Consider the following 22092-nt stretch of genomic DNA (forward strand, 5'->3'; position numbering starts at 1 on the left):
CTGTATTTTCTTTCTTAGCCTGTGGACATCTCTACAGCAATGAGTGAGCGGGCACTTGCTCAGAAAAGACTCAGCGAGAATGCATTTGACCTTGAAGCTATGAGCATGTTAAATCGTGCTCAGGAACGGGTATGTAGCAGTTTTAATATCTACATGATCATTTATCTAGCAAGCTCACTTAAAGTGATTTGGGGCTTGATCATTCAGTATATGTTGTGTACTGTGGGGCAGGAGCTGTTTCTTGAGAGAATAAAAATAGAAAAAATTATCTGCCCTCATAGAATTTATAATCAATCTAATGTATAAAAATAGCTAAGTGCCCATAATAGCCCTGTGAGGTATATTGAGTTTCCACTTTCCATCTGAGAAGACAGGTAAAGAGCGGCTAAATGAGGCCCAAGGGCACAAAACCAGTTAAGTAGGGAGCTGGGATCCAAACCCAGACAGTCTGAATCCAGAGTCTGTGCTTTTTAAACAGTGGACAGCGGCTCCATAGGCTACTTTTCTATGGTAAATATATGGAAGCAGTAAGTACATGTTCAGAGAGAAAATACATTGCCCGACAGTACTGGGTGTTCAGTAAATATACTTTGAATGAATGACAGCTAATTCTTTAATTATCACAGTGTTTGAACAATTTCCTATGTTTATTATTCTTTAACTATGTATCTTGAATTCTCGATTTGTAACACTTCAAAGAAAGTAATTAAAAATTGAGGTTGTCAAATTAGCAAGCATTTATGAGATATGTAAGCAGGAGGGCAAGGATCCTTTACCATATGAGTGATTTTCTATATTTTTCATGTATCTGTGCTATTTTGAAGAATGAGTGTCAGCTATGCTTTTTAGTTAGAGATATATCTCAAATTTTATCAGTGGGATCCACTGAGCAGTTACTGAACTGCTGCTTTGGAATGTTTAGGAAAACAATATTTTAAAGATGTACAAATTCAGTATATTGTTTTTGAAAAGTTGAAAATTTAAGTCTGTTATTAAGCCTTTTCGGGAACTAAGTAAACCATTTCATTTAGGGAATTAAATTAATACCAGTGGCACTTTAACTAGAGAAGTAATTTTACTTAATTGAGGCCTCTTCTTTTCTTCAGATTGATGCCTGGGCTCAGCTGAACTCTATTCCTGGCCAGTTCACAGGAAGTACAGGAGTACAGGTTCTGACACAAGAACAGTTGGCCAATACTGGTGCCCAAGCCTGGATTAAAAAGGTACACAACATATGCACATACAAAAGTGTCCACGTACGAAGTTAAAATTTTTAAGAAAATGTTTTATTAAAAGTGCAGAAAGAGGCCAGTGAATCTAACCAGTTTCATGAGTAAATTTGCTATGTGTATATACTCCAGGATGGACACTGAAGATGGATCGATTCATGAGACAATGGCTAATGTATAAATATGGCTCAAGAGCCACTTAATTTATATCCTGCTGCTCCTGGGTTTTGTGGGGGTGGTTTTTTAAACTGTGTTTTGAATGCTAACAGTGTATCTCAGGTGCTGTTCAGAATATTCCACAGTTCCTGTTGGACAACCAATCTAATGATTTCAAAGCAGTGGTTCTCAGATTTTTTCTCATCATGGGATACTTTATTACAGGTTTATTTTTGGTGCACTGCCCCCAAGAGCCTTCTGCCACCTGATTTTCCGTTCCTCTATTCCTGTGCCCTTCTTTCCCTCTTCCTTAGTGCCTGCGCCCTCCTGTAAGCTCCCTTGGCCCCTAGTCCTCATTCCTGTTGTGATCTCCAGCCCCAGGCCCCCGTGGTTGTCAGCTGTTCGTTACAGCAAGTGGTTGGGAGGCCCCAGTGTTAGTGCTGCATGTGGTGATCTTGCCAGGGGTCTGGAAAGCTGGGGGAGGATGGCTGAAGTGTTGGGTGGGCAGTGCTGAAGGGTGGGGAATCGGGTGGGATGGGGATGGCGAATACTATCTGTGGACCACCATTTAGGCCCTGGTGGCCTCTGGTGATCCACAGGTTCAATTTGAGAACCGCTGATCTCATGAAAAAACAGGATATGTAAGACCTAAATTCAAGGGAGAGGACGGACGCCTCGTGCTGTGAAGATGTAGGTGCTCCTGGTTTCAGATTCCTCCTGCAGTGAGACGTGTGAACTCCACCTACGGCTGCCTCGTTGTTGGGGGAGTCTTAGGTGGTTACAGAGGGCTTTCTGAAGAAATGTATTCTGGTGAAGGGAGTGGCTTGGTTGGATGGGTGATGGGGAAATTTGTTTCAGGAGTATTGGCAGCATAGCAGTGCTGAAACTGGGAGGCTGTGTGGTCTAATGGATTGGGAAGGTTTCTTTATCCTGCTGTACTCCTGACTCCTTTTGTGACCGTGGCAAGTAATTACTTGGAATTTCAGTCTCCAAGTGCCTTCTTCCTGCCTCGCAGGGTGGTGATCAGTAATGGGATGGGTACCTATAGAAAACTGCTGTGAGTGCCAATGAGTGAGCTGAATTTCTGAAAAGTCATATTTTTTGTTGCTTTGGACCTTTTAAAAACTTTTTTTTCAGTTTTGATAGCATTATCTCTGGTGATCTTCTTATTAACAAATTAATGTAAAGCATATCCTTACTTTGCCTGCCCCCCTTTTTGGGGGAGGGGGGAATAGTTGCACCAATATCTATATAGTGAGTACACAATCAGGTTGGTTAAAAAAATTACAACTTACCTAGTTTACTAGGGGTTGATGTTGGAAAAAAGATGAAAATCTAGCAAAATATTTTTAAGCTTGAATTAGTTTTGGACTAATTATATTACAGTATTTAAGATACGAAAGTGATTCATGTGCTTGAAAAATGGCTTTCATCTCATTGGGAATAATTATAAATGTACATCTATTTCTTTAACAATTTTAGTTCTTTAATACTATTTAATGTTGAAGCTGAGTACTCCATATTTCAGAAAGTTAGACTTGAAGTTTATGTGGGTGTTTAGCACATAATAATTAGTCATGTATATTACTAGGTAGAAACTTCAGAATGTGATTCCATTGCAAAGTTGGTCTTCATTTGTACAGTGAAGTTCTGATCCATACATAATGCTACAGACTTCTAAACATCATCACTTTAACATAACTTACCAAATGATTAAATTGGTTCCCTGTAAACTTTCCCTTAATTTTTTTTGGTTTCCAGTCTTGTAGACAGTTGGCAGATTTTAAATAATTTACATCATTTAAAATATAGACATAAATCATTTTTGATAAGTTATCACAAGAGAAAGATGTGTTCATTCATCAGACCAAATTTTTAAATAATTATAGAAGAAAGCAGTGCTTTCAGGAAAACTTCCATTCATATGTTACTGAACAATATATGCTGCTAATATCAGTTAAGGCCAGGAACATTTTATTTATAAAACTGAGCAAAAACATGGAAAAAGTCATTAGGCAGCTAGAAATTTAACATTCATCTTCACTGTCAAATATCACAAACTGTCTACTTGTTTTATTTAGAAAACTTTTTAAAAATGTTCATTTGGTGTTTTCTTGCCTTGCTGTAGGCCAGCACCCTCTTTTAATGTTAAAGACTACATGGAATGCCAACATTCTCCATATTCTTTTTTACTTTGCTGCAGTGTATTCTTAGATGAAAAAGTATGAGAGTTTATTAGTAGTAAAAAAAAAAAATTTAAATCGTTATTGATTTGAAAGAAGCTTTATTTTCTGGAATGAAATGATTTGGACATGACCTGATGAATATTGTTTACTTTTGTAGTCTCATTAATTAGCTTTTTGTTGAACTGTATACACACTGGTGTAAAGATTTGAAGATATTAGAGAATGGAAACAAAATTGGAAACCTGCGTTATTGGGGATTTGTATTATACTCTGCACAGTTGCCCTTTTTTTTAGGAGTGTTTCCTGGAAAAGAGGGGCGGATGAACCTGGAAGTAAGTAAAAGTAATTTTAGGTGTGTAGCAACAAGGCAGTTGGTATCCAAGCATCAGCTAACTTTTCTCTGTCCACCAACACTGCATGGCCTGCACCAAGTAAGGAACTGAACCAGGGGTATGTTTTTACCTCCACAGCTGCCTCCTTCCATCAGAGTACCGTGTTGAACTTAATGTCTAGTCACACTTCATTGGCATGTTTTCTCCCCAGCAGATAATTAAAAAGCTGGGAAAAAATAACAGTACACAGTTTTACTATTGTGTAAAACCAAGATTTAAAAATTCACTATTAACTTATCAGTAGAGGAGGTGATTAATGTATACTATTTCTAGAGCTACCAAAATTTTTGACTGCCTCTGTTGATAAGTTAATGACTTTTGCTTACATTTGCTAGAGAATGTAAATCTAGAATGTTTAATAACAAGGGGAAATAAAACATGATTTGGAGATGTATGTTATAAATTTTAAAAAAATGGCCATAAAGATCAACAGTAGAATTCAGTGGTTTGTTAACATATACATGGATGCCCTTTAAAAAGAGGCATCACATAGTTCTTAACACGTGAAAATAACTGTTGACCATGCTAATGTATATAGTTGTGCATCTTATGACATTAAGTGGTTTGCTGCTTTGATGGAAATTATGGTTCAGTGGGTTGGATACAAGAGAGATGACTGTTCACAGAATAACCTGTGAACTTTCACCCCTCTGTATGGAAACTTGTTTCAGGGCCAAATCCTTGTAGCTGTCTTCTTGCCCCGGTCAGTGCCAGCCCTACTATTCACAACACTGCTGCTACCGAGGCCTAGGTATGTAAACGTTTAAGGAGTTTTTTAAAAGTCTTTTTAACATCAAGTTAGGTTTTAAAAGAATTCAAAATTCAGTTTGGTATAATTACAGGGTATTTTATGTGTTATCTTTCTGCTTCATAGGGATTTTCTAAGTAAAATATTTATACTTGATTTATGGTAGAATGGGGGGAAAAAACTTTGGATGATAACAGTATGCTTCTTCAGTGTCCAAACTATTTCTAAATGATTTCTAGGCTTTATTCATGAACTAGGTACACCTGGGACAATTAATATTATTGACTGTTTTAACATTGCCTTCTTTTTATTTTGCAAGCTAAGAAGAGATACCAGTGAACCTAAATAGTGGACGAAAACAGGAGTGTTCTAATTTTTTTTTTGGAGGGGGGCACAAGGGCCACTGTTCTAAAACTGCCATTTGACTTATTTGACTTTCAAAATACTGTTATGTTTATGTGAAAATAATTAGAACATACACACTACAGTATGTATATAAGTATAGAAGCATTTAATTGCTGTAACTATAACAGATCTAGAAGTAAAATAAGATTTCTTTCTTTAAAAAGTTACACTGAGTTTGTAGTCAAATTCTAACTATAAAATGGGGATATTTTACCTTTCTTTCTTTGGATAGGATCAGTTCTTAAGAGCAGCCCCAGTAACTGGAGGAATGGGAGCCGTTTTGATGAGAAAAATGGGCTGGAAAGAAGGAGAAGGATTAGGAAAAAACAAAGAAGGAAATAAGGAACCTATCCTAGTTGATTTTAAGACAGATCGAAAAGGTAAGTTTTTTTAGAAAGTTTATTATACCTTCTTTAACATTTAGGATTTCATTACTATCATAAATTCTTCTGATGTCAGTGATCCTGAACTGGAGGCACTTCTTACAGTATATATAGCTTTTTGTTAGGAAAAAAAATGTTTAACCCATTTTCAGAAGCTTTATATATAGATGGAGACACTAATTTGAGCGTAAAAGGCAACAAACAACCTTTGTTATGTGCAGTATATGATTACGTTTTTAATTAGATTTCATATTTACATAGAATTTCCATTTTGTTTTCTGTTGACAGGGAACATGTGCTTGTTTTTGTTTCTAGGATTTATTTTTTCTTTCAACGATATTTATCCCACATATTCTCCTCATTTCCTATTAGAGAGTTCTGTTTAGTCTTCACTTTCTAAACCCCTTTTGCATATCACTTTTTTCAAGCTCAGTAATTGAGTTCTGTTGGGTTGGGGCTGGAGAGTAGAACAACTGCTGACAGCAGTGTTACCTCTTTTCATTGCATTTCTTCCCTTGGAATAATGTCCATTGTAGAATCACATGGGGCTGCCAGCTAAATGTGATTTCAATAGCTTGTTTAAACCTGATTTTTAAACACTGGAAAATTTAAAACTAATTTATTTTCCTTATTTTTGTAATCAGAAAGTTAAGTTGAAGTTAATGCAGTTAAATTATTGTCCTAATGAATTTGGAAACCAACTAGCTCTGACCAAATTATGTATTTCAAAAAATGTTTTGCATCAGAATTTCTACATTGTCATCTACTGAGAATAATATGTTGCCATTTAATTCCAAATTGGAATTTATTGTAATAGTGATACTCGGAAATAGGCTAGAAATAACACAATCACCCAATAATGCAGCATTAATGCAAACTTTAAATTAGAAAAAGACATTGTACTTCTTGTCACATTGACATACTGCTTATACAAGTTGAATAGATTGTGTGTGTCATAAAAGGTGGTTTATGAGAAGACAACATCTGTGGGTGCATTGCATAATTCCAGGGAATAGTCCCTTTGGAACTGTGCAGTGTGGCCTGGGTTTGGGAAAGCATAGTGGCAGAATTGGCAAAGAACTGGTTGAAAAATTCCCCTGGGATAAATGGAAAGCATTGATTTTAGTAATATAGCTAAAGCCCTTTTAGAAAGTGAGGCTGAGGCTGTTGGTCTTTTGAGTACATCTCACGTTTGAAGTCAGAAAGGGCTTGTTTGCTGGAAAAAGAAACGGACCCATTTATCCACGAGAGAGCCTTTCTCACTTTTTCACTTTGTTTTGGCCTAAAATCCTCGACTTCTGGGGAACATACTTATTAAACTGAGCATCATTTTTCAAGGGATGAGAAACCTTTAGAAATCATTTGCAAAGAGTATTAACTTTTCTGAAAATTTATACTAAGATAAATGAAGACAGTGTATATAGATTTACGTATTGAAACAACAAAATAGGAGTCAAGATCAAGGGTAGTGGGTGGGTGTTAACTTCTATTTGAGGGCCTGGATTGAGGTTCAGTTTCCTATAGAGGGAGTAGTTGTTTCGCCATATTGTAATTTTAAATGCTTTGAAATTTATTTAGTGATCATTGGTTTTTTTTTAAGGTCTTGTTGCAGTAGGAGAAAGAGCACAAAAGAGGTCTGGAAACTTCTCTGCTGCAATGAAAGATCTGTCAGGTGAGAGTACAGTTTTGAATTTCTTCTTGTTCCACCCTCCCCTTGAATTCAAATTTTTTGCCTCAGATGTGGAGATAATTATAACTGGTTATTTTTTTCTCTGCAGGCAAACATCCTGTGTCTGCCTTGATGGAAATCTGTAATAAGAGAAGGTGGCAACCACCTGAATTTCTCTTGGTCCATGATAGTGGCCCTGATCATCGCAAACATTTTCTCTTTAGGGTAAATATGAATTTCTGCATTAATTGTATACATTTGTTAATTTGATGACTTGATGTTAGAGGGTGAGGGATAAGCATTATATGATCACAGGATTAATGTATTGTTTGTGGGTTGGGAGTGTGTATATGTGTATATGCTTTAATATGACCTGTTAATATCCTATTATTTTCTAAATGTTGGCGGGAAAGATGTGGGCAAAATCTGGTGAACAATTTGTTGACCTTTTCTAGTGGAATGTGGGGAACTAATTGTTTTTATCAGGCTTCCCTCCCGCCGCGCCCCCCGCCCCGCGCTCCCCCCCCACGCCCCCACCCCCACCCCATGCTTCAATTTGGAGACCTGCTCTTAATTTGCAGTCCCTTTTCCCAAATGATTTGCTTCTTTTCGGGTTGAGATTTATTTGACTTACATGGTATGGGTTTTATATTTTTGTAAATTATCTTTCTAGCTTTTAGTGAAAAAATTACAAAGCTAATAGATATTAAAGTTTGATGCTGTTCTTATTGTATGTTTTTCTTGAATAGGTATTGAGAAATGGAAGCCCTTACCAGCCCAATTGTATGTTTTTCTTGAATAGGTATTGATAAATGGAAGCGCTTACCAGCCCAGCTTTGCCAGCCCTAATAAGAAGCATGCTAAAGCCACAGCAGCTACTGTGGTTCTTCAAGCAATGGGCCTTGTACCAAAGGACCTCATGGCTAATGCCACTTGCTTCAGGAGTGCCTCACGTAGATAGATTGAGGTTTTATATTAATCATTTCAGATAATTTTACTCTGCATCAAAATGTATTTCCTCTTTAATGTTGTAAATATTTGGCAATTTAAGACATTGTGTAAAAAGCAATCTGTACAAACATCTCCAGGCTTTGATTTTTGTACCATGGAAATTGTATTTAACCATACAGGGTTTTGGTATGTTTATATTGTTTACCTTAGTGATGTATTTGTTTAAGTGGCTAACATCCAAACGATTGTTTGAAGGCATCCGTAATCTTCAGTGTGGAATGTTAAATAACGCTTTTATACTGTATTTTGTACTATGATGTCAACTCCCCTTACTTATGGCTAGGCTGCTGTAACACTTGCCTGTAATCAGTGAAGGGCTGTGCACCTTGTACTAGTTCACAATGGGTTCTGCTGGACAGATACTGGGCCAGTGTTATTGAGGTAATCAAGCAAGATCTGTTCCACAGGGCTAACGCCACCGTATCCCCTTTAAATTTTGTAGAGGTTATAAAAAAAAGAAAGTGGTATGTTGTGTGATGATCAGCACTAAGTCCTGTGTTTCTGTCAAAAGCCACTTGGGCCATGAATGAGAAGGGAGTTAAAAAGAAGTCTGACTAGAATTTTACTGCAGAGGCCAAGTACATTTAGTATGGCATTGAGTTGTGATATAGTTTTACTTTGATGTGCATTTTGAATTTCAGCTACACCTAGATAGACGTAAAATGATAATTAAAATGCTGTAACCAACTTATCTAATAAAATCGGCACCCAGCCACTATTTTGTTGACTATGAGAAAGTTTAAGTTTATGTTAATTTTTAGGGTCTGATAGAATATTTCATGTGTATTACAGTGGTATTCATATGCTATGTCTCTAAACTTTATTTTCAAAAGCTTAATAAGGCCCAAATATAAACTTCTCTGGAATAAATGTGGTGTTTTATTTTCTGGATTACAAAGTGAACACATACTTCTTCACTACTGTTACTTCTTTACCCAATGCTTTGGATTTCTAAGCACTTTTATTTAAGAAAATTTGAATTATATATATACACGCACATACACAAATACCTACAAGAACATATTAAATACTACTTTGTCATGACAGCTGAGCATACTTTACAACTCTTAACCCTATTCTATATGGAATACAAAATACCCTTATCTGAGTTAACATGCATTAAAACAAGTAATATGTACTTTGAGAATAGAGGAATTGTAAACAGGTAGGAAAACTAAGGTGGAAGCGTCAACAATCAGCTCAGTAGATACTGTCTACATTTGTTTTCTACCTTTATAAAACTAGAACTTGCTAATAACAATCCTACGGAAATTGTTAAAGACAGTTTTGTCCTGATGCTGTTAGTCACAATGGCATGAGATAATTGATACTAAGCCTCAATTTCCATTTGCAAGGAAACACTCAGTTTTCTACCCAATTTATAATTAGGTTAATGGATCTAGAATTTTCATTCAAGGTTTTTGAAGTTTTTAAAAAGTTTATCTTCATATCGGAATATCTAATCAAAAGAGTAAAAACAAATGTTGATTTTGAAAGCTTACTCCTATTTACTGCTTAGTGCATGTAATAAAAGTATTGTAAAAGGTTAATGTTTGTAAACATTTGAGTATTTTTAAAGCTATATTCCTTTAAATTTCCAAAGTGAACTTTAAAGCCAAAGATATAAGAATCTTGAATTTCCTTGCTAGAAGGCTTTTTTCCTCAAAGATTCCTTTTAGGCTTACTTTGGTGTTCAGGATCTCCAATTATAAATGTAGTCACTCATTTCCACATGCCGTAAAGATGATTTCCCCAGTATCGGTGTTCGACTAAGGTGGTCCAGAGTTTTAGGGTGCAATCCACAGTTGGCAAGCTCCTCATGAACAGCCTCCTGTGGAAATTTGTATGCAAGTCAGTAAAAAGCATTGTCAGAGTCCTTGAACACTGATGAGTTTTTAAAATTACCATGGGCTCTTTGACAAATAGATGCCTTATTCAGTAAGGGCAAATTCATCGTTATCATTATCAATAGAAGCTCATCCTAAGAATTTTTGCATAATGACAGCATCCAAAAATAATAATTTTGGTTATTTTTATAAGTCTGGCAAATGGATAAAAATAGTTTTAAAGGTCTCATTACCTCTAAGTAAAAAGCTGTATGTCCAAAATTAAAGGCAGATATGTTGTAAAGCAACTACTTCAGTTTTAAAGCAAGTGTGGACACATCTAGAAACTGCTGGATCACATGAAACAAGCAGCTCATCCCTCCCCGAATCTAAGAAAAAGTTCTATAGAAAAAAAAGAGGCCTATGCGGCTAAATAAACACCCATAATTATTTATTTACCCCCGCCCCCAGAGTAAGTAAGCAGGCACTATTAGGTTCTGGATCCGAGAGGACAATGAAAACAACTTGCCTTTTGTTTGGCAAGTTCTTTCGTCAGTGTTGAATACAACAGCCTGAATTCATAAAACTTACCTCACACACACACACACACTTTATAGTCATCGTCCCTTCCCTCTTAGTAATTGTACTTGATAATATGAAGCAGTACAGTTTAATAACTTGAAACACCAGTTTGGCTCATCATAAATGACTTCCTCCATCCATCTAGTTTGAGAAAACCGCAACTAAATCTGTTTACCCGCTGTCTACTTACCTTATCCAGTACTTTATCCTTTGGTGGGCAGATATTAAATACAGCAGTTGGCTCGTGTGTATACAGTCCTGCAGAAAATGACCCACTCTGTGAAGATCTGAGTAGCATAGTCACGGAATGTAGAGAATGAGGCATGATAGGACCTGTAATCTCCAAACTAAATTGATCTCTGTATCCAGAAGGAGCTTGTGCCTTCACGTTTACACTTCGCGCCTTCAAAAAAAAATTCAAAGAAAATTACGGTCACCATCTCTGAAGCTTTTGTCCCTAGCTAAAAATGTGATCAATAACTTCTCATTTGGGTATTCCCCTCTTTAACAGTTAAGGAATAAAAGTAGTTCATAAGACATCAAAAGAATGTTACGTGAGTAAAAAATGTTCAGTAATTCTGTTTCCAGCATCCTCTCCTCCAAATTATGAGGCTGTCAATTTAAGTATTAGTTCTAGAGAATGTACCTTTTTAATATGGTATCCTTCCTGATTTATTAATGCACTTTCAATGCATAATATTAGGAAAATAAAAATTAGATTCTGTTGCTATTCAGCATATGTAACACATGAAAATTACATGTGTAATTCTTCAACAATATGGATATATACTTATTCTTTTCACTTATCCATGATCCAGTGTTTGAGACCACCTATAATTTAACAGAACATTCTTGGCTCTGTTCTTTCACTGGTTATGAAAGACAAACTTTAAGAAAGCAACTTTTCCTTATGGCAATAATTCAAATATAACTTTTCATATAATTCCTTTGATAATAACTTTGTATCAAGGAATTTTTTTACTGGGAGGAAAGAAAAAAAATATGCACCATGTAAAAATACCAAGAATTTATCCTATCAAAAAAGGAAAAGTATGTCTTTAAAAGCTAGGTTATGAGGATTAGTGTAGAATTTTTTTCTCTTTTTATTACCTTAAGCATTTGCATTGTGGCACCTCGGAAAGCTATAGGTGATAAGAGGGTTGGTGGAAGTCCTGCCTGGGGACCTGAGGTAGCAATTAAACTCTTACAGTTGATCAAAAAATTTAGCAATGTAAAGGTATTTGTCCCCTTCACCAACACAACAGACTCGGGTCTGTGATCCATTTGTACTTCATGTATCTCTTTACGCCTGAACGTGACAATCAAGGAAACTGCAAATGCAAATCCCATACCAAAAGGAACAGCAGTTATCTTAATCCTGAATCACCTGGAACCCTCTTCCCCCACTCCAAACTGGAAATGCTCTTGCTAATCCTCTTCACTGCAATTATAAGGCATCTGAATGATCAAAATGATTTCTTTTTGACCATCTGAATTAGCTAGAAATTGATACCTAACGACTGATTTCTTCTCTAGTCAAAAATATGTTCCAGTACCCCCACAAACTTAACAAAAATAGAATATTTTCACTTAAAAAAGTTTAATAATTGTTCATGGCTTTTTGGTACTTAGGGGTTAATGTCATGATGGAGTATCAGTTTTAATATCTTAAAGATAGTTTAAGATTATAGTTAAATAAAACTGTCAGTCAATATTACATTGCTCAAGGGAATTCCCCGGCAGTCCAGTGGTTAGGAATCTGCGCTTCCACTGCAGGGGGCAACTGGTCGGGGAACTAAGATACCGCATGTTGTGTGGCACGGCCAAAAAAAAAAAATAATTACATTGCTCACTAACTTAATTCAATGAAAATAAATTCTAGTTAACAGCAACTGAAAGGATACAGCTTGATAGACAGTACATCTGGTTTTTTAATTTTATCTTGCACACCCATCTCTTCCAGCCAGGAAAAACTTTCTTCTTCATCCTCATCGCTGACCGCTTGCTCCCTAGGAAATTGCTATAGTTAGTCAGGGTTCCCATTTCCTAAAGCTGTTTCCTCTACACTGAATCCATAATTCACCAGATGATGTAAAAGGTTATTTTAATCACATACTCCCCATGTCCCAAGCTTGTTCCAGACGCTTTCCTCTTCTCATGGCCACTTTCTTTTATTAAAGGCAAAGAAAATTCAATACCTACGTGAGAAAAGAAAAATGTAACTATGTTTTCTTTAATATAATCTGAAGAAATTAAACAGGCGTGCCCGACTTGTAGAGAGTATATATGAAAATGAGTTTTTACTCCTGATGTATTAAAGCAGTACTTTTCATGCTTTCTTGATGGCAGCTCACAACACACATATCTCCTTGAAACAAATGGTTCAGGACAATACATAGTCTCACTATATGTGGTACTCTTTCATCAAGTATATACTACTCTATTTCATTTTTTTATAAGGTGCTGAATGAGTCCACTAAATAGATTTCATGATCCACTAATGTGTTGACCCTCTTTAAAGATCATGTTATTAAAAGGGGGTAGATAATTTGTATTATAAAAGAATTTCTATAGGAGTATATTCAGATTGGGACTTTCCAGCTTGATATATGTTTAGAGATCAGAGAAGGGAACACAACTTAAAGCTATGTACAATGGACAGCTTAATTAAACGCTGGAAAAAAATCAAAAAAGAAATAAAATAATTCTTAAAACAATTAGATAAAACCGGTAGAAGACAATTCAACTGCTAAAAGACAGTTCAAATTTTAGCTTTTAAGGAGTGTTTACTAATATAGTGTGGTGTTCTCACTTTAAACCTATAGTTTTACCTTCATTTTTCATAGCTTCTCTTATACCTCTAGTTGTAGGAGAGATGAGAGCCGTGACTACATCATCTCCTGCTAATCCCGCTGCACGGAACAGGACAGTAAACTGATAGGTACAAACGTAGAAATAGGGGCAAAGTTTTGTCTTCAGCAGATTATACAGAGAAGTAAAGCTCACAGACCTATGAAGAAAAACATTTTTCTTTAGGCATTATTAAAACTAACTCAACATCTACAATTTTTTTTGTATAATTTAATTTGATACTCACCTGATTTAAAACACAAATATTACAGATAATGGTCTGAATTTTTGCCATGACATAGAACTTGGCTTTTTAAAGGACTGAAATTGGTCACAGGACTCACTGATGACTTCTAAATACTTTAACGAATAGTGTTTACCATTTAAACACTAGCCATTTTTTCTTTAAACAAAACTTAATTGATAACTGGTTGCTCACTTTTTTTTTTTAATAAATTTACTTTATTTTATTTATTTATTTTTGGCTGCGTTGGGTCTTCGTTGCTGCGCACAGGCTTTTCTCTGGTTGCAGCAAGCGGGGGCTACTCTTTGTTGCGGCGTGCGGGCTTCTCATTGCGGTGGCTTCTCTTGTTGCGGACCACGGGGGCTCTAGGCACGCAGGCTTCAGTAGTTGCGGACCACCGGCTTAGTTGCTCTGCGGCATGTGGGATCGTCCCAGACCAGGGCTCGAACCCGTGTCCCCTGCATTGGCAGGCAGATTCTTAACCACTGTGCTACCAGGGAATCCCTGGTTGCTGACTTTTAATAAGCAGCTTCTACTGATGAGAAGGGAAGCAGCCATTGGCAAAAAGTATAATAACGTTAAAGAATTAGGTCTCTATATATTTATCAAACACTTATGTATATATTCCACAACTACGTAAAGAGTGAATAAGAGCTGGGAATTCCCTCCCCGTCTGGTGGTTAGTACTCCGCGCTTCCACTGCAGGGAGCACGGGTTCGATCCCTTTGGTCAGGGAACTAAGATCCCACAGGTCGTGCAGTGTGGCCAAAAAAATAAATCAATAAAAATTTTTAAAAAAGAGTGAATAAGAGCTAAAAAAGTAAACAATTAAAATTTTTTTTTCTTTTTGGCTGCACCACGCAGCATGTGGGATCTTAGTTCCCTGACCAGGATTGAACCTGGGCCGCAGCAGTGAAAGCGCCAAGTCCTAACCGCTGGACCGCCAGGGAATTCCCCAAAAGTAAACAATTTAAATGTTAGTTATTACAGTTTAAATAAAATAATTCAGAAGGACATAGAAATCCATCTACTACTGCTCATCTCCACATCATAAATAAAATAAGGAGAAAATACGGCTAAAATGGGTTGCACAAATTTTTACTAATCTTACCAGTCACTCATTAAAATGTGTTGCAGGGTTTCATCATTTGACCAAGGGTTTGTCTTTCCAGCCATTTTTCTGTCAGCTCCAATACGAGGGAACAATGGTAGCCAAGACAAGGCAGGGTGGAGCCAATAGATAAGGCTCTGCTGGAAGGCACAACGGAGCTCAGTGGAGAGTTTGGGATCCTAAAATACAAAGATGATATTGGACAGTTCCTGCCCCAGTAGAAATACAGAATTTAATTAAAAAGACACTGAATATACCAAACACTCATTCTCAGAATCTTTACTGCTTCCTGTAAGAAAGTGTTAATAACTGTGAACAGGGGCTAAAATGTAGTTTATTGTTGTTTGGGAAAACCTTCCTTGCCAGCCATTACAGTCTGTTAAACCACATACCAGCAAGGACGCTTAGATGTAGATGGGAACGTTCGTCTGGGTCTACCATCCTTGAGAACAGTGACTATCACTCTTTATCACCAGGGCAGGGTGTGTGTGTGTGTGTGTGTGTGTGTGTGTGTGTGTGTGTGTGTGTGTGTGTGTGTGTGTGTGTGTGTGTGTGTGTGTGTGTGTGTGTGTGTGTGTGTGTGTGTGTGTGTGTGTGTGTGTGTGTGTGTGTGTGTGTGTGTGTGTGTGTAACACTATATTCAACCCCCTCCCCTCATAGCACTGTTTCAAAAGTAGCCAATAAAAACCGATCATCCCAATCACAAATCATCTGCATCTATTTATCAGAAAAGATGTACCAAGGCCTCTTTCAGGTAATCTCTTTTAACCTGGTTTGAGTTGATGAGCTGCTTGAAAGTAATGCAATTACATTTCTCTAAAACCTTTCTAGCACTCATCAACTCTCCTAAATTTACAACAGACCATCACCCAGGTGGTAAGAATTAGTGCATTTAAAAAATACAGTATACATTATGGGAGAAAACCAGTAAAATAACCAATCTGTCTTTGCAATCCTACTCCTCAATTGCTTTTCATTTCCTGATATTTTCTTTCTCAAAAGGCCTTAGAAAAGGATAGCGTAGTTCAAACACTTCCTGCCTGCAGCAGTGACTAATTCTCAGGACAGGTCTATAAATTTAACAGGCAGTTACTATATCTGATTTAAAAAACAGTATGAAAGCAGCATTTGGGAAATAAAAAATTTCCCAAGTCTCTGTGTCTTTAAATGTCAAAAGAAAAACTTAATGAAAGGAAATGTCTCTCATATTTTGCAGAGAAGTACATTTTACACTTAATTTGTTACTTTTAAGCATAGCTATTTTCTTACAGAATTACCTGTATACTTTGAGGCAAAGTAACTTCTGTTGCCCTACAATGCTGGATGACACCTTGAGCCTCTTCCTGTGCTTTCAAATGATCTGCCCAGGTAAAGGGTTGAGAAGAGGCGAAAAGGAGTCGAGTTTTAATACTCCAGTCCACAGGTAACTCAGTACTCTCTGAGGATGGAATATCAGATTCGGAGAATGATACATGAGGAGTCTTTCAGAAAACAAAGAACACAAAAATTAGTAGAGTACCAAGGAAAAAACCCTTCAATCTGTAGAATTCATCAACTAACATACTCATGACCACTGAAATTTCAAAATGTTATGAATGGTACAATAAATAACACTGAAAATATACTACACACTGTGAAAGAGTCTGGAAAGAGCCACACTAAACCGTTAACAGTGATGTTATCTCTGGAAAGTGGGAATTTGTTGTTGAGGCTGGTGGAAGGAAAGGTTTCACTTTTTAGTTTATTATAGTTCTATATAGTTTAGTTACAAGAGACGTACTATTTTCATGATCATGATTTTAAAACATCTACTACTGATACTGCTATCAAAGCGGAAAATCTTCCAAGTATTTTTTAAAAAGCACTTTTTAAGCCTCTAAAACTCTGGAACCAGGTCTAAGTTGCTCTTGCAGGTAACTTAGGTTGGGTTCTTAGAGGCCATATTTAAGAAGCATTTGCCGACCTCAAAAATTCCTCCCAAACCGTTTTGCTGTCAAATCAGTATTCTCCACGTTACAATGATTCTTCTAGATGACATTAAAAAATAACAAGGAAGGGGGAACTATTTCCAAGAGACCCGAAGGCCATTTGCAAGGAAGGGAGACTGGGTCTTGGGAACTCTTCTAGCCTGCTCCCATTAGAACAATCTATGCATTTGTTAAACTATCACGAAAGCAGCAGCTGAGGAATGGAATCAAGGAGCGTTTGTGTGTGTGGTGGTGGTGGAGGGAGGTTCAGTGATATACCACAGCCTGTGGAACTAATTTGGGGATTTGCAGTGAAGGATTAAGTTCAAAAAGCAGCTGAGCCTGGAGGCGTCGGCTCTGAGTGATGAGCTGGAGTTGTCACTACCTACAGAAGAGCGTGAAAACTGTTGGGGGCAGAAATAAAACCCACATCTACGCCTACTTTAGCATTGGTGCCATTATAAACATTACCACAACATACAAAGTCCTTTACCAAGGCTGATGCCTGCCACCTTTTCAACCCTGGTAGAGATGATCACTCAGGGCTCTCTGTGAAACTATTTTCCAAGTAAAACACTTCTGAGAAGTATACACTTATGTTATAAGAATATACACTCTAATGACATTTAAAAAGTGTTACCTGGGGTAATTCAGTAATGGCTGTTCTTTCAGGAATCTTCTCTTCCCATAGCAAATCATTTTCTTGATTAGAATCTAAAAACTGAGGTTAAAAAATGGTCCTTTTAAATTATAAATGATGCTGGAGTTCGCTTTAAACATGTAGACCTTCACCTGGCATACAAGTTTCTCAGCAAGTGCAGGAATTCACGTAAGTCCAAATCAGTATAACAGAGTATTTCACTTCAGTTTTGTGCCTGAACTTTACTATCAAAATGGACCGGGAAAAGGGCAGGTGATTTGCGCAACTAAGAACTCAGTAACCAATAATCTCAGTTCAAAAGATCCAAAAGGTTGCGGGGTAAGACAAATATTAGTAAATTCTGACCCCATCAATCCTCAACATTCCCCCAACCCCAGAATAATTTTGAGCGCGTGAGAAGGCAGGCACTGAATCACGCAGGAAAGAGGGTCCTGTAACCTTCCCATCAAACGGTGGCCTTCCGGGATTAGTGCCAGGATTACTCGGCGCTCTCTTCCCACTGATCTCCAACCCCCCACCAGACGGCTGCAGCCCAAACTCCCCCGCCGCGCGCCGGGCGGGGCCGCGGGGTCCACTCCTCAGGACAGGCCGGCCCCGCAAGTCCCGCGGCAGCTCGCGGAGCGCACTTCACGCCGCCCCGACCTCGCAGGGCAGCCACTCCCAAGGCTCAAGGCCCCCCTGAGGCTGCGGGCGGCTTCAGCTTCGCGCCCATTTCGCTCCTGAAACGCGAGAACCCGCCATCCCTACTTCACAGACGAATCGACCCACGAACTACGAGAACCCCTCGGCTCCCAGGCACGAAGACACTCACCGGGCCCGGCGCCTCCTGCTGGCCGCGGGACGGCCCATTGGGAGGCTCGGCGGCGGCCCGCGGCCGGTTGTCCAGGCGGGCGAAGGGGTTCCTTCGGGACGCGGTCGGGCCGCCGCCGCCGCCACCTCTGCCCGCTGCCGGGAAAGGGCGGAGGGGCAGCCCGGCCGTCAGGGCGGCGCGGCGGGTCGCCGGCTCGGGCCGCTCCTCGGTCGGCGAGGCGGCCTCAAGGCTCCGGCCCCTTTTCCGTCGGAGCCGCAATGTCTCTGGCGGCCTTTTGAAACTGGGCGAGTAGCCGGGCACCGACAGAGCCATCGCTAGCCGCGGAGGCGGAGGACCCGGCCCGCAGCCCCCGCAAGCGCTTCCCGCGCGCCGCGGCCCCGCCCCCGACGTGGCCCCGCCCCCACGGCGTCTCGCGGCGCGTGTGCCGTACGGCGCCCGCGAGGCTCCGCCCCCGGCTGTGTTCCTCCGAGATCAAGGGCGTGCGAGGGTCCCGCGCCTCGCCGGACGCCGCCTTGGCGCTCTGATTGGGTCCTTGGCTGTAGTCGGGTCGCCGGGTGCTAGGTGGCTGGGAAGCACGCGGTCCTGCGCACCGGGATAGATGAGCGCTGTTCAAATCCGCAGCACGGTGTGATGAGCCCCAGGCACGGCGCCAGGATGAAAACGAAACGTCACACTTGAGCTGCCCCTTCGATAACCTTCCAGAGCGCAGCGGCGACGTCCAGAGCTGGAGAGAGGGGCCTGGGCCTCCTCCCCCTCCCCCCGAAACAGAGAGCCCCGACAGGAAATCAGCACGCCGGCTACGCAAGCGCAGTCTCCCGCCCCGCTTCCCAAGCATCGCCACTGCAGCCTTCCACGCAAACACTGCAGCGGTCACGGACGAGTTACCGTGATGCTCCCGTTCGATCCTGAGGAAACCCTGGAGTGAATGAATATTTGAAAAACAATTTAGCTTTCAATGGGCTAGGTCCTTGAGACTTGAAAATATATTCAAAGTATTAAATTACGACAGCAAAGGATGTTAAAGAAGGAAGGTGTTGAGAATGGAGTTGATACAAAATAATGTTATTTTGACATAGCAAAAGACTCCAACAGCTTTATCAGAGTAGCGTGGCTTCTGCTGAAAGCAGTTTTCTTCATGTAAAGAATTTTATAAGAGGCAAATATATAGGAACAATAATTTTAAAGGCTTTCAGAATATTCCCTTTAGATGTTAAATTTTAGAATTGTCTTGACCCGTCTGTACAATGTTTCCAAATACTTTTCAAATACTTCAGATAACTCTGAGCATCGTGTCTCAGCAGGAAAACGTGCTTAAAAACATAAAAACTTGCTTTTATCTTCCTTGACTTTTCTGAGCAATTTGCAAGGAAACTCTGGCTTCAATACTGGAAAAGGTTCATCCAACTGAGGTCTGAGAAAGAACAAAATTAAAATTGAACAACTTGCTTCTTTCTTCCTTGATTTTTCTGAACAACTTCCATGGTAACTTTTGCCTCGTATAGTGGAATGGGTTCATCCAACTGAGGTCTGAGGAAGAATGAAACTATTAGAAATGTCTAGTTAAAGATGAGTAGAGTACATAGCATGGTAGTTGACAGTTGCTATAGTTCAACTCTATTACTCTAAATCAAATTTGTCCATTAATATTTCCACTGTTAAAACCGGTTAAATTTTGAATGGGGAAAAATACCTATTTTATCCATTCTCTCTTTTTTGATAAACAGATCCAGCTGAAAAAAAAAAACTGTACTTCTTGTCAACCTGTAGGTTATTTCAAGTTGCTTTGGGAGGGGTGATGAGGATAAGCAAAGGGTGAGGTACAGTATGGAATGGAGTAAGGAAAACTAACGAACCACTTCTATCTTAGGGAATGCATACTGGTGTGTATACACTTCGAGAAATACTAAGGAGCAGCTATTTATCTAAGCAAAATAATAAAATATGGAGGCAAGAGGTGTACTGAGAAAGCTGAAACAAAAATGGGAATGCCCATTTTATCTCCTGGAGAATAGAAAAATAAACAAGAACAATGATTTGGTCATTTAGCATACCTAAAAACACCAGTTGATAGCTTCTCCATCACATCTTTTAAGATACGTAGCTGGAAAGACTGTTAAGGTGGCAACGTAAAGGAGAGAGGAGTAAATAAAACCATTTGATAAGCAGAAGATACTAGGCAGGTCACCTATTTTTTTTTTTTAATAGAAATTCTGTAAGCTGTCATGTTTACCTCTAAAACAGGAAAATGGGGGAACTGGTTTGAGAGAGGTGGTGACATAATAGAGCCTAAACTTCTAAGGACAAGAGATGAAAGAAGCCTAATGCCTGTCCTAAGTAATGACTAGTGTTATCCCAAATGGATGGTAACAGAATGGGGTCAGGGTTTCATTTTAGCGCCACTTATGTTATCTTTAGTTAAAAACAATTTTAGCACTTATATCTCTTACTTTGGGTGCACATTTATTTATTAAACCAGCTGATAAATACGTATGCGGGAAAGTTAATAATCTGTGTGTGTAATATATGCCACTAAGAGAATTAAAAAGCAGGGTAAAATTTAAAACTCTAGTCATTTACTTGAAATTATAATATTAGAACTGAGAGTCTATATAACTGCTAGTACAGGAGAATTATTTATGGCATATAATCACACAATTGGAAGGAGATTGCTACGTTAAATCACAAGCAGCAGCTGGCTCATGTGTGATGCAACTGAGGGGGGGTGTGCACAAGTGAGGACTGAAGTCTGATTCAGGACTTTAGAAAATGTAAATTAGAAAATATGAACATAAGCTACTTTAAAAGGACCTAAAGAATACCGATTCACTTTTCACGTACTACAAATTCTCTTTCTGCTTCTGTTAATGAAATTGCCAGCAGTATGTGTAAGTATATAAATATAAAACATATATTTCTGATTTTTGAAAATTTAACATTTCATATGAACATGTCACGTTTCAGTATGGTCCATGGATTTGTCAAATAGGTTAAAATCTCATGGTGGGGAGAAAGGGGAGCAGTTGAGAAATTTAAGTTATTAAGTAACACAGGCAGAGCAGCCAGGCTACCTTCTGACATGAAAGACTCAAAACATACTAACTTATGTTACTTTTAATACATGGTCTCTGTCATTAACATCCCATGGTATTCTTGATAATTACAATGTTATTGAATGTGTCATTATTTAAAGTTGAAATTTAAAGAATTCTTTTAGAAAGTTAAAAATTAAGTTTATTTTCCAAATTTAATATGAAAATATTTAATCAGAAATACATTAAACACATACATTCACTACATTAAGGGGACGTTCTGGTTTTGAAATGTACTCTTTAAAACTCAACATATGCAGTATACTAATTAAATATTATTCAACTATTTGAAAGCTCTGTATTAAGTCTGCCATGCTCTTAGAGGAGGCTGGCCCTTGTACACGTCACGCATATGTAACAATGCACATTTAATAAAAATAAAGAATGATATTCAGTGAGACAAACATACGGTTGTGCAAGTCTCTTTCTTCACGCACAATTATACTCTATTAAGTAATGAGAACTTATTTTTTATCCAATGTATTAAAGTTTTTACCAAGTACAGCTGCCTTTAAAACAGGCGTCTTAGAAATAAAACGTTTATTCTTAAGTTGACCCTGCTCTAAAGAGGTTTGGACCTTTCTTTTGGAACTGCTCTCATATTCTCAAGAAAACTTTTCATTACTTTTACCAAAATGGAATGATCGATTTCATTCACTAGATTTGTTACTGAATCACTTCCATTTAAAAAAATCAAACCCATCTTCATTTGATGAAGATTTCCTAGTATTGATATTCTTAAAAACACCCCACATGGGACTTCCCTGGTGGT

At 38.4% G+C, this 22092-nt stretch overlaps 3 protein-coding genes across 16 annotated transcripts in view; 1 reads left to right on the forward strand and 2 right to left on the reverse strand.

Moving 5' to 3' along the window:
* Window positions 1–9345, forward strand: part of SON (SON DNA and RNA binding protein) — a 31377-nt gene extending 22032 nt beyond the window's left edge. For 2 of the 4 annotated variants that reach the window (XM_082459092.1, XM_082459094.1), the window contains 6 exons: window positions 19–129; window positions 1107–1223; window positions 5349–5496; window positions 7100–7171; window positions 7278–7393; window positions 7971–9345. In XM_082459092.1, the coding sequence (XP_082315218.1) occupies window positions 19–129; window positions 1107–1223; window positions 5349–5496; window positions 7100–7171; window positions 7278–7393; window positions 7971–8129 (723 nt within the window). In that variant the 3' untranslated portion in view covers window positions 8130–9345. Of the gene's footprint in view, window positions 1–18; window positions 130–1106; window positions 1224–4634; window positions 4715–5348; window positions 5497–7099; window positions 7172–7277; window positions 7394–7917 lie in introns of those variants that run through there. The other 2 variants (XM_082459093.1, XM_082459095.1) reach the window with 2 other exon arrangements.
* DONSON (DNA replication fork stabilization factor DONSON) lies at window positions 1230–19070 on the reverse strand. 3 transcript variants are annotated; one of them, XM_082459116.1, is made up of 11 exons: window positions 18232–19070; window positions 17400–17480; window positions 16070–16273; window positions 14793–14971; window positions 13419–13597; window positions 12704–12785; window positions 12492–12596; window positions 11698–11896; window positions 10778–10990; window positions 9865–10010; window positions 1230–4129 (listed from the first exon to the last, which is right to left on the reverse strand). In XM_082459116.1, exons 1-10 carry the CDS (start codon window positions 18541–18543, stop codon window positions 9873–9875), a joined length of 1692 nt encoding a protein of 563 aa, XP_082315242.1. In that variant the 5' UTR covers window positions 18544–19070; the 3' UTR covers window positions 1230–4129; window positions 9865–9872. The 3 variants fall into 3 exon arrangements, with proteins under 3 accessions (XP_082315242.1, XP_082315243.1, XP_082315241.1); XM_082459117.1 differs by lacking the exon at window positions 1230–4129 and having other exon boundaries at window positions 9597–10010; window positions 13446–13597; XM_082459115.1 differs by lacking the exon at window positions 1230–4129 and having other exon boundaries at window positions 9597–10010.
* Window positions 19071–19199: 129 nt separating this feature from the next.
* Window positions 19200–22092, reverse strand: part of CRYZL1 (crystallin zeta like 1) — a 33655-nt gene continuing 30762 nt past the window's right edge. For 3 of the 9 annotated variants that reach the window (XM_082459128.1, XM_082459129.1, XM_082459127.1), the window contains 2 exons: window positions 20283–20328; window positions 19277–19758 (listed from right to left, as the gene is read on the reverse strand). In XM_082459128.1, coding sequence (XP_082315254.1) covers window positions 19659–19758; window positions 20283–20328 — 146 coding nt within the window. In that variant the 3' untranslated portion in view covers window positions 19277–19658. Of the gene's footprint in view, window positions 19759–20282; window positions 20342–22092 lie in introns of those variants that run through there. The other 6 variants (XM_082459133.1, XM_082459130.1, XM_082459132.1 and 3 more) reach the window with 6 other exon arrangements.

Source organism: Balaenoptera physalus (genome assembly GCF_965194825.1).
Source record: "Balaenoptera physalus genome assembly, chromosome: 4".
NCBI lineage: Eukaryota > Metazoa > Chordata > Mammalia > Artiodactyla > Balaenopteridae > Balaenoptera > Balaenoptera physalus.

Bases quoted from the DNA above. Each gene is read 5' to 3' on its own strand.
- DONSON (XM_082459116.1), bottom strand. From the start codon at position 18,543: ATGGCTCTGTCGGTGCCCGGCTACTCGCCCAGTTTCAAAAGGCCGCCA. The intron at 13,598-14,792 runs GTAAGATTAGTA...TTTTCTTCATAG, and splicing joins CACATTTTAATGAGTGACTG to GTCTGTGAGCTTTACTTCTC. The intron at 10,011-10,777 runs GTAAGTAGACAG...AAATTTCCACAG, and splicing joins AGGATAAAGTACTGGATAAG to GAGGCTGTTCATGAGGAGCT.